This window comes from Callorhinus ursinus, unplaced genomic scaffold, assembly GCF_003265705.2.
Source record: "Callorhinus ursinus isolate GAN/ISIS: 27379988/994484 unplaced genomic scaffold, GSC_fseal_2.0 scaffold48, whole genome shotgun sequence".
Lineage (NCBI taxonomy): Eukaryota > Metazoa > Chordata > Mammalia > Carnivora > Otariidae > Callorhinus > Callorhinus ursinus.
Window position 1 is genome coordinate 3,086,814 of NW_027397110.1, and position 12,034 is coordinate 3,098,847.

A 12,034-nucleotide genomic window follows, 5' to 3' on the forward strand; every position below is an offset into this window, starting at 1 on the left:
AGCGGCAGGAACCTCCCGGGTCCAAAGGACCTGCCTGAACATCTCTCACCCCTGTCTTTCTACCGGACCAACCCGGTGGAGCCTTCCGGGATAAAGAGACTCCACTTGACGGGGCCGAGGGGCTGGAGAGGGGTCCTGGAGCCCCGAGCTCTACCGAGGGCAAGTGCATCTTCCCAGCCGGGGGTGGCACAGTCCTAAGGCCCTCGGAAGGTGGGGTGTCATGCAGTCCTAACCCCCGTCCTCCAAGCCGTGCTCCGCAGGAGGGGGGGTCCGCTTAGTATAAAGCTCCCACCCCCATCTGTTTCCCGCAGAAGGCTGAGGTGCGGAGGTCAGTTTCAAAGCCCCCCCCCCCCCCCCCCCCCCGGCCCCGGTCTTCCCCGCAGGCGGTGAAAGGGGCGCTGCCACACTTCCTAAGTCTCCCGCAGGTGGCTCTCCGCTCCGGGCCGCCGCGCTTCGGGAGGAGCCGGGAGGCCCTGGGACCCGGACCGCGCGTCCACGAACGCTCCGGCTGGTCGCCTCCAATGTCCCCACTCCAAATCCCAAATGTCAACCCAGGCTGTTTTCCTTTTCGTTTCTTGAAACCCGGTGGGACCCGATCCGGTTAGTTGCCGATTGCGTTTCAAAGTTTTGTCGGGGTGAAGCATTTTAGCCTCCCGCGTTGTGCTGTGAATGTGTAACCTTCCTCCAGCCGTTGCCGCGGTCCCCGACCCGGGGCGGGCAATCAGGCCCCCTCCCGGGCACCTCAGCACCCGCCCTCTTCCCCCCCCCCCACCCCCCGGGTCCAACCTGCGCGGCGGCCCGGGCGGCGCTCTCCGCGGATCAGTTCTGCCCGCCTGGTGGTGGGTGGGGGGGGGGTTTCGGGCCGCGCCCCGCCCGGGACCAGCAGAGCCAACGCCCCACTGGTAGCGGCCGCCGGGGGGCCCCCCTGCCCCGCCTTTCCCGGCCCGGCTCCCTCGGCCCCGCCCCCCGGGGAGGTCCGGTGGGGAGGCCGCAGGGGAGTGGGCCCAGCCTCCAGCCCCCGCCCCGGCTGCGCCCCCGCGTCTCCATAGCGATCCTCCCGGCGCGCACCTCCGGGCAGGCTCCCCCCGGGGCTGAACAATACGCGGCTGGGCCGGGGGCGGGGCCCAGCTGGGCCGGGGGCGGGGAGAGCGCGGGCAGAGGGGGCGCCGGCCGAGCGCACCGCCCAGGCAGCAGCCGGCCGCCCGGGTCCCAGCGGCGCGGTGCGGCCCAGCTCGCGACGGGAGCGCTGCCCCCGCCCTGCTCCGGGCCCGCCCCGCTTCCCACGCCGCCCGGCTGAGCCCGCGCGGGAACCACCTGGAACCGCCGGGAGCCGCCGCCGCCGCAGGTTGATGCGCGGCGCCCTCCCGGGACGCGCAGAGGAGCCATCTTGAAACCAACTTCGCAAACTTTCGCAAAGTGCTCTCGAAGTGGAAGCTGCGGGGGAGACCGGGAGCGCGGCCCCCGGTGTCCCCGCCGGGGCCCCCGGGGAGGCAGGGCGCGGGCCGCCCCGAGGGCCCGGCGCGGGGCGCGCAGGAGCCCTCCCCCGGCCGCGCCGGGTGGATGCGGAGCCGCGCCGGGTGCATGGATTGTGCTCGGGCGCCCAGCTCGGGCTCGGGCTCGGGCTCCGGGCCATGGCGCCGCCGCCGCCTCCCGTGTTGCCCGCGCTGCTGCTCTTGGCTACGGCTGCCGCCCTACCCGCGCTGGGGCTGCGGGCGGCCGCCTGGGAGCTGCGCGTGCCCGGCGGCGCCCGCGCCTTCGCCCTCGGGCCAGGCTGGACCTACGCGCTGGACGCCGCGCGCACGCCCCGGGAGCTGCGGGAGCTGCTGGACGTGAGCCGAGACGGGCGACTGGCGGGGCGGCGGCGCGGGCCGGGCGCGGGGCCCCGGGGCTGCGTGCGCCTGGGGGGCCGCCCGCTGCCGCTGCTCGTCCGCCTGGCGGCCCGCGGCGCCCCGACGGCGCTGAGCCTCCGCCTGAGGGTGCGCGCGCCTGGCCCCGGTTGCGGCGCCCGGCTCCGGCGCCGACGTGCCACCAGCGCGGAGCTGCGGGCGCGCGCTGTGCTCACGGTGTCGGGGCCCGGCGCAGTGCTCTGCTTCCCGGCCCCGGGCGGCGGCGACAGTGGCGGGGCCCCGCTGCACTCGGCGCTCGCGGCCCTGACCACCTTCCCCGCCTGTAGCTGCCCGCCGCACCCCGGATCCCGCTGCCCACGCCGATCCGTTTGCCTGCCGCCCGGGGGCTCGGCCCGCCTGCGCCAGCTGTGCGCCCTGCGGCGCGGGGCCGGCGCCATCCAGGTGGAGCTGGCGCTGGAGGCGGCCGCGGGGACGCCCTCCCCGACGTTGTCGCTGTCGCAGTCGCCGCCGACCCAGCCCCAGGCCGGGGCCGTGCCGGCGCGGCGGGCTCGGCGGGGCGCTGGCGGCAGCACGACCCCTCAGTTCCCGCTGCCTAGCTACCAAGTATCTGTGCCCGAGAACGAGCCGGCGGGCACCACGGTCATCGAGCTGCGCGCTCACGACCCGGACGAGGGCGAGGCGGGGCGCCTGAGCTACCAGATGGAGGCACTGTTCGATGAGCGCTCCAATGGCTACTTCCTCATCGACACCGCCACCGGCGCGGTGAGCACGGCCCGCGCCCTGGACCGCGAGACCAAGGACACGCATGTGCTCAAGGTGAGCGCTGTGGACCATGGCTCACCGCGGCGCTCGGCCGCCACCTACCTCACCGTCACAGTGAGCGACACCAACGACCACAGTCCGGTCTTCGAGCAGTCCGAGTACCGTGAGCGCGTGCGTGAGAACCTCGAGGTGGGCTACGAGGTGCTGACCATCCGCGCCACCGATGGCGACGCGCCCTCCAACGCCAACATGCGCTACCGCCTGCTGGAGGGCGCGGGTGGCGTTTTCGAGATCGACGCCCGCTCGGGCGTGGTGCGCACCCGGGCGGCGGTGGACCGGGAGGGAGCGGCTGCCTACCAGCTGCTGGTGGAGGCCAACGACCAGGGCCGCAACCCGGGCCCGCTCAGCGCCACCGCTACCGTCCACATAGTGGTGGAGGACGAGAATGACAACTACCCCCAGTTCAGCGAGAAGCGCTACCTGGTGCAGGTGCCCGAGGACGTGGCAGTCAGCACACCTGTGCTGCGGGTGCAGGCCACGGATCGAGACCAGGGGCAGAACGCGGCCGTCCATTACAGCATCGTCAGCGGGAACCTGAAGGGGCAGTTCTACCTGCATTCTTTGAGCGGCAGCCTGGACGTGATCAACCCCCTGGACTTTGAGGCCATCAGGGAGTATACGCTCCGCATCAAGGCCCAGGATGGGGGCCGGCCTCCACTCATCAATTCCTCGGGACTGGTCTTGGTGCAGGTGCTGGACGTGAACGACAATGCCCCCATCTTTGTGAGCAGCCCCTTCCAGGCAGCTGTGCTGGAAAACGTGCCTCTCGGCCACTCTGTGCTGCACATTCAGGCGGTGGACGCAGACGCAGGTGAGAACGCCCGACTGCGCTATCGCCTGGTGGACACCGTGTCGACCTCCCTGGGCGGTGGCGGTCCTGTGTCCCAGGACCCCGCCTCTCCCCCGGACTTCCCTTTCCAGATCCACAACAGCTCTGGCTGGATCACCGTGTGCGCGGAGCTGGACCGCGAGGAGGTGGAGCACTATAGCTTCGGGGTGGAGGCGGTGGACCACGGCTCGCCGGCCATGAGCTCCTCGGCCAGCGTGTCCATCACGGTGCTGGACGTAAATGACAACGACCCGGTGTTCACGCAGCCCGTGTACGAGCTGCGTCTGAATGAGGACGCCGCGGTGGGGAGCAGCGTGCTGACCCTGCGGGCGCGCGACCGGGACGCCAACAGCGTGATCACCTACCAGCTCACCGGCGGCAACACCCGCAACCGCTTTGCCCTCAGCAGCCAGAGTGGTGGTGGCCTCATAACCCTGGCGCTGCCGCTGGACTACAAGCAGGAGCGGCAGTACGTGCTGGCGGTGACCGCGTCCGACGGCACCCGCTCGCACACCGCGCAGGTCTTCATCAATGTCACCGACGCCAATACCCACCGGCCAGTCTTCCAGAGCTCACACTACACCGTGAGTGTCAGTGAGGACCGGCCGGTGGGCACCTCCATTGCCACCATCAGTGCCAGCGACGAGGACACAGGTGAAAACGCACGCATCACCTACGTGCTGGAGGACCCTGTTCCACAGTTCCGCATCGACCCAGACACTGGCACCATCTACACCATGACTGAGCTGGACTATGAGGACCAAGCCGCCTACACGCTGGCCATCACCGCTCGGGACAATGGCATCCCTCAAAAGTCCGACACCACCTCCCTGGAGATCCTCATCCTCGATGCCAACGACAACGCACCCCGCTTCCTGCGGGACTTCTACCAGGGTTCCGTCTTTGAGGATGCGCCACCGTCCACCAGCGTCCTCCAGGTCTCTGCCACAGATCGGGACTCAGGTCCCAACGGCCGTCTGCTGTACACCTTCCAGGGTGGGGACGACGGTGATGGGGACTTCTACATCGAGCCCACGTCCGGCGTGATCCGTACTCAGCGCCGGCTCGACCGGGAGAATGTGGCCGTGTACAGCCTCCGGGCCCTGGCTGTGGACCGGGGGAGCCCCACACCCCTCAGTGTCTCGGTGGACATCCAGGTGAGCGTCTTGGACATTAATGACAACCCCCCAGTGTTTGAGAGGGACGAGCTGGAGCTGTTTGTGGAGGAGAACAGCCCTGTGGGGTCCGTGGTGGCAAGGATTCGTGCCAATGACCCCGATGAAGGCCCCAATGCCCAGATCATGTATCAGATCGTGGAGGGCAATGTGCCCGAGGTCTTCCAGCTGGACCTGCTGAGCGGTGACCTGCGTGCCCTGGCTGAGCTGGACTTCGAGGTCCGGCGGGATTACGTGCTGGTGGTGCAGGCCACCTCGGCCCCGCTGGTGAGCCGGGCCACCGTGCACATCCGCCTCCTGGACCAGAATGACAACCCGCCCGTGCTGCCTGACTTCCAGATCCTCTTCAACAACTACGTCACCAATAAGTCCAACAGTTTCCCCACGGGCGTGATCGGCCGCATTCCGGCGCACGACCCTGACCTCTCAGACAGCCTCAACTACACCTTCCTGCAGGGCAATGAGCTCCAGCTGCTGCTGCTGGACCCCGCCACGGGCGAGCTGCAGCTCAGCCGGGACCTGGACAACAATCGGCCGCTGGAGGCGCTCATGGAGGTGTCTGTTTCTGGTGAGTGGCCGCCTGGAGAGCCGCAGGGACCCGCCGGGGGCCTGCCCAACGTGCCGGGGCGCATTTGGGCAAGGCCCAGGCAACTCTTTGGGGATCCGTGGCCTCCAGTTGGATGGTTGGTGCCGTGAGCTGGGGGCGTGCTCCCCATCTAGGCCAAGGGAGTGGGAGGGGTACAACACTGCTTCCGTCAGCACTTTTGCTGGGAGCAGGCCTGGGCTGCTTCAAGTTCAAGACTGGGGCTTTTTTTTGGCGCTTTCCTCAGCGGGCTGTGCTCCCGATTGTGCTATTAAAAGTTGGTCTCCCGGGTTATCTGAGTTGTCTGGTTTGCCTGGCGATGCTCTCAGTCAGCCCTCTGCCTGTCTGGAAAGATCAAAGGTCACTGCCCACCCCATGTGCTAGATGGAAATTGCTGGATGGTTCCCTGAGTCACCCTGTAATATGGCTGGAGTTCGGTCCTGTGGTGTCTCTTTCCTGTCTCCTCCAGATAATAACAATCCGACTTATGTGTGCTCGTCTGTCGGGGAGCTCTTTGAAAAGCATAGCCTCGTTTGATCTTGGCTTCTGCTCCTGGACTCGGGCTTATAATTTGGGTGTTACTTAGAGGCCTGCCCAGTTTGGTGGTGGAGCCAGTGTGGGAATCCAGCTGGCCCGTTCTGGGGCTGGAGGTGAGCAGAAGAGCGAGGAGGTCTCAGCTCAGCCAGCCAAACGCTTGGCAGCAAAGTGTTGGTGCTCCATGCTGCCGACCCCCGAGTGCCGGACAGGGCCTGCAGGGCCAGGGGGAGGGGACAAATAGGGGGTGTGGGAATTGGGAGACACAGTGGCTCCTTAAGGGGGCCTACCTGTGGACAGGGTCGGCTGGTGCAGACAGGTGACCTTAATCATGAGACCAAACTATCACCAAGAAAGGCAATGTTTCGGTTGACGTATTTAAACAATAAATTATTACAACACAGTATCACTGTGGGAGCCCTGCAAGAATTAAAACATAAATTCTCTGATTTGTTTTGTTTTCACGGTTGGTTATCAGTCGTTATATGCCAAGGGTTGGGTAGCAAACAGGTTCCTGTTTCAGCTGTTTGCTTATAAGATCCGGAACTTACAGGTCCAGTTTTGAAGTGTTGCAATCCTTCACCAAGGGTTTTGGCAGCGTAGTCTGTCTGCAGGTGAATATTTTAGGTTTTGTGAAGTTGTGAATATGCGTGGGGAATACGGAAGAGGCCCTTAGGGGAAATTGTTAACCAGGGTTATGGGTATTCCAGGCAATGACCAGTTACCAAAAAAAGTCTCTTTCCTAAATTCCCATTTGCATTTGCTTAATTTTGTTTCCTCATACTGCTTTATCTGCTAGATACAGCAGAATGGGAAACAGCCCGTGCAGAAACGACTTGGCAACATCGTGGGGTTTTGATTGCACAGGGGACACACGGGGCTTTAGTGGGAACCGTGCGTGTGGAAGCAAGGATGTTGTGTGCGCCTGAGGCATCAGGAATGTGGGCCCCCCTGTGGCAGCCGGATAACAGGGCTTAGGGTGGATTTCATTCGCCAGAGGGTAGTTGAGAGATGGCTTGCCTACCTGGAGGGCTCTGGGCTGGGCCCACAGTCGAAGGTGGGCTGGGGATCCATGCTACAGAGGGGACCGTCTCGATGGTCTCAGTGACCCAGGGCCAGGCTCCAGTCCTGCAGCGACATAATGCTTCCGCCACTCAGGCACTGGGCCTCCTGGGAGGATCCCGCCAGGAATAGATGGTTCCTTTTCCCTGGGCTCTGATCGGAGAGCAGGCGGTTTTAGAAACTCTAGCACTTACACAGACACTTAGGTGAGCAGTGTTAGGCTTCTTGCCTCCAGGAAGATTCCCGAGGAGTGCGTTGCTGCATTGACTATTCCGGTGCCCAGTCCGCGCTGGGGTCTGAAGTGGGCACCTTGGGGTGCACTATGACCCTCAGACCACTTGACTGCTGCCGAGTGCTCAGGCGAAGCACATGGCTGGAAACTCAAATCTGTGATTCCAAATAGCAGAGCATTGCGTAGAAACAGAACAGAACAGAAAGATCAGTCTTTGAATGAACCCAGGTGGATTCTTAGGTTTTGTAAAGGAACAATGGAGAAAGCTGTTGTTTGGGACTCACACACCCTGTTTTCATTGAAGTGTTATTGGCTTTTCGGAATTTACAGCCATGCCCTAAAGCCTCTGATGCACTATTACCGCCCTCGAGGTGCTGGACGGAGGGGTTCTGTGAGAGCCAGACCTGTGGGAGCCAGGCGGGTGGTGGGAAGGGCTGCGTGCCCCCAGCAGAGGAGCCTGCTGGGAAGGTGCACAAGGGGGAGGGCCTGCAGGAGGGAGGGCTGTGCCGGGGGTGGGGGTGGGGGTGGGGGGGGGTGGGGGGGGGGGTGGGCCTGCAGAGGGTGTGGCTCCAGGAGAGAGCAGCTGAGGGAGGGGCCGGGGGACTGGGAGGGCCTTTCCTTTTGCCAGGCCAGGGGTTTTAGTTGGCAGGAGCACTTGGACTGTAAGTAGATAGTACTGATGATTTTACATAGCCGTGGGGAACAGAACACCGTTTGAAAGTGTTTTTGAATTCAGAAATAGTCACATTCAAATAACTGCCATTTTTGGAGGACATCCAGCCATACAAAATGCTCATTTTCTATGCGACGGTTTTTGAATGAGATTTAAAATTCTGTGACTGGGACCTTTTTATGGATGTTGTATAAAAGCCGTGTTTGCGTTTTTCAAAGTGGTATGGCCGCCGACCTAGTGGGACCCTTCAAGCACCAAATGCTTTTCTCTCGTCTTTCTAGATGTCAGTTTTTAGTAACATCGTCATTTTTAATCCAGCTTGAACATGTGTGTGCCTGTGGGGTTAGAGCCTTACGGCGTGCATTACAGAACGTGGCGCTTGGTGGCAAACAACCCCGCGTTTGTGGGCATTGCCGACTGGTGGATGTGGGAATGTCAGCATGTGTGGGGTAAGAACGACCAGTCGGCGAGTGGCTCCAACACGTCGGAAAACAGTGCAACGCGGTGAAATGAGATTGAGCAACCTCGGGGCGCCTGGGTGGCTTAGTCGGTTGAGCCTCAGACTCCTGATCTCAGCTCAGGTCTTGATCTCGGGGTCTTGAGATCAAGCCCCGCGTCGCGCTCCTTGCTGGGTGTGGAGCCTACTTAAAAAAAAAAAAATAAAAAAAGATTGAGCAAGCTTTCAGTGATTTACCTTGGTGGGGAGTGTATGGCATAAAGCCGCCTAGGCCTGATGAAGCTTTAGAAAGTATTTGCCTTGTTAAATACAGGATATCGCGCGGACTTTTCCACAGGTGATTGCAGACGAGGAAGTAAGGGGTTGGCCGCCGTACCAGGCAGCACCTGGATGCTTGGTGTTAGAGTTCGTCCCAGATCTCACGGGAGAAAAGGGTCGACCAGCTGAAGCCTTTGTAGCTGTTGAGCTGGATTCTCCTGTGACGCCCAATGCCCCGGGAGAGTTCGGTGCTTCTCACAGCTGGTTAGCATCGAAGGGCTTTCCGTACCCTGGGAATAGTCACTTGCTAGCATACTTTCAGGAACACTGGCTCCGAACCTAAAAGTGTATTTATTGTTTCACTGAGCACCTACTCTGTGCCAGGCCCTAGAGAGCCAGTGTGGCCCTGTTCTCCCGGAAGTTGGCCGGGGACAGAGGATCGGATGAACGCGGAACACAGAAACTGAGATGGAGGGGAGGGAGGTGCAGGCGGAGGGGGGCGTGGGGACTCCCGGTCGTGCGCACGAAGCGCCTTCCTGGGTGGGGGGGGCGGGTGTGGTGGAAAGCCCCTGACCTGCAGAGGGCTGACTCTGGAGGCTTTGGTGACCTTTCTGGGAGATTTGGGGGAGAAGTGGGCATGTCTGAGCTGCCGATGGGGAGGTGGCTCTAGGCGGTGAGCTGGGAGGGTGGAGGGAAGCGTGGGGGTGGCCGAGGAGCGTGGGTGGGCAAGGTGGGGTCTGTGAGCTTAGACGGTGGGATGTGGGGGCGATGGTGGGCTTGATCGGCCCATGTGCTCCGTCCACCGGGGCCTCCCCAGGCACTGCCTGTCTGCACGTGGCGTGATCCTCCAGGGGTACACCAGGCCCCCCGGGGCCTGATGGCAGCTGCTTGTGGGGGCAATGCTGGGATCTGAACTGGCATGGTGGCTTCCAAGCCATGTTCTCTCAGAATACACCGGCTCCAGGAGCATGAGAATGAGGTGAGGGAGGGACACTCACTGAGCCAGGGGTCCTTGCAGGGGAGTCTGGCCTTGGGGGCGGGGGAAGACCAGGAGACGATGCGGCTGGGGCACCTTTGACCTTTGTCACTTCGGACACGCAGGTCTGGGCAGGAGAGGCCAGCTGGAGTCCTGGCCAGAGGTGGTCAGCAGGGCCTCAGGGGTGACAGAGAGAGGACAGTCGTGGCAGGGGGTGCTCAGTGACCCGTCCGCAGGGGTGTGAGGGCATTCGGGCAGGGGGTGCGTATGACGGGAATGGGACGCAGGTGCAGCCTCGAGGAGCCATGGCCCAAGTGGCCCGTGGGCAGGGATGGATCAGCATCAGAGCTAGAGCAGGCATAACCACACGTGAGGGAGGAGCTGGAGGGTCTGGGGCTCTGGGGGCTGAGGGTCCCGAAGTGGGTCACCCGTGGGGGTCGGGGAGCCTGGGGGACAGAGATATGGCTCGAATTAACCAAAGGGAGGTCCTTGGTGGCCTCCATGAGAGCCCGAGTGGTGGGGGGCTGGGCGGCCCCTCTGAGGAGCAGAGGAGAGGCTCACAGGGGTGAGGGAGCGGGGCTGAGGGCAGGGGGTTGGCCACGGGGACGTGGAGCCTGCACTGGCCCAGGCTGGGTTGAGGGCTGGGAGGACTTGACGGGGTAACACGCACCACCACACTGGCCGTGCGGTCCCTCTACCTGCCTGCGCGGGCATTCACCTAGTGGGGGCGCTAGCACCTTCCGGGGGCACCGGCACTGAGGGAGACGCCTCGATGGCAATGCAGTGCCCGCTGTGGCCACGCTGAGTGTGGACAGGGCTGCCCGGGAGGGTCGCTTCTACTTCTCTTTGACTCACAGGACCTGTGATGGGGGAGCAGGGGGTCAGGGGGCCGGGGCAGCCCGCCTTAGCACTGGTTACCGGGCAACATGAAGTCTCCTGGTGGTCCCACCTACCACCTAGAGCCACAGGGAGACTCTTTAAACGTGGGAAGAGCCACAGGCAGGTAGGCCCTCGGAAGGAGGACGGGGGATGCAGAGCTCCTGTTTGGAAGTCGACTGACATTGTGGTTTGTTGGTGACGCCCAGGCTCCATCCAGGACCCGGTGCCCCTGTTGGACAGCCCGCTCGGGGCCGGGCGGGCGCACACACCTGCCCCTGGTGACGCCCGAGAGCAGAAACCTGTGCAGGAACCAGGTTGGTGGGACGGGGGCTGCCTGGGCCTGGCAGCCACGGCTGTGCCCCGCGGAGCGTGTTGTGTGGCACAGGGCCACGGGCCTCCACCCTGCCAGCACTCGGATGCAAACAGAAGTAGATTTTATCGTGTGGGGCAGAGCATATGGAAAATATTCCTGAATTTGGCATGATTCTTCTCCGCTTCACAGCCTAGAGGGTCATAGTTTTCTGGTGTTTCTTCTTGTCCTGTAAACTGAACACGCAGGTTTGTATGAAAGCCAGAGGATTCCTGGATCCCAAAGGGATGGAGTGAATGACCTCCCGCTTTCTGCGGTTTGTTTTGGGAGGGTCACTGGGGTGACCTGAGGATGTGTGGCATGGTTGGGGTCCCACATTGTCAGGGTCAGGGAACTGGCCTTGAGTTGATGATGGGGACCCCCTCTGCTTTTCCCCTGTGAGCCTGGGCCTCGTACACAGTAGGTGCTCTGCAGTGGCTGTGGGTTATTTATGGACTGAGCCAGAGGGGCCTAGGGGGAGGGTCCCCCTGCAGAGACCGCGGCGGCTCTTCTGCCCTCTCTCGGGACCGGGGGAGGAACACAGAAGACAGGATACCCCCACCCACCACTTTGGGTTCCTCTGTGCCTTGCCTGGGGCTTGGTCCTGGGGGAAAGGTCTACTCCCATGGCTGATTCTTGTGCTTTTGCTTCAGGTAAGGACTTGTGGATACCTTGGTAATCGGTTCCCCTTTTTGGGTGTGAACATTCCAGAGCTGGGAAAAGCCCGTCGTCAGCCCTTCATCATTCTATCACTCCAGCGAGCGTCCCCTGACGTCCTGGAGATGGGCCATGATTCTTTCTTAAACACGCACACAGAAATGTGTGCACGTGCCCACATGCATGCACACACATGTGGATACACATGCACGGCACAAGGCACACATATGCACAAACACGTGCACACAGAGACACGTGGATACATGCACACGGACACAGGTACACATGCATACATGCACATACACACACGTGGACACACATGCACACGGACACAGGTACACATGCATACATGCACATACACACACGTGGACACACATACACACGGACACAGGTACACATGCACACGTGGACACACATTCACACGGACACGGGTACACATACACACGTGCACACGGACACAGGTACACATGCACACACACGTGGACACACATGCACACGGAAACAGGTACGCATACATGCACACGTGGATACACATGGACACAGACACAGGTACGCATACATGCAGAAACACACACACATGCAAACACGTGTACACATATACACACGACAGGTACACATACACGCACAAATACACAAGTACGCATGTGTATACACACACACACACACGCACAAATAATACACAGACACACACACACAGTTTA

The 12,034-nt window shown here is 62.3% G+C and overlaps 1 protein-coding gene across 4 annotated transcripts in view; it reads left to right on the forward strand.

Moving 5' to 3' along the window:
• The first annotated feature begins 911 nt into the window (after window positions 1–911).
• The window catches only part of CELSR1 (cadherin EGF LAG seven-pass G-type receptor 1), a 136,742-nt gene continuing 125,619 nt past the window's right edge, over window positions 912–12,034 (forward strand). For 3 of the 4 annotated variants that reach the window (XM_073882615.1, XM_073882616.1, XM_025882031.2), the window contains exon 1: window positions 912–5,241. In XM_073882615.1, the coding sequence (XP_073738716.1) occupies window positions 1,632–5,241 (3,610 nt within the window). In that variant the 5' untranslated portion in view covers window positions 912–1,631. The remainder of the gene's footprint in view (window positions 5,242–12,034) is intronic. The other variant, XM_073882614.1, reaches the window with a different exon arrangement.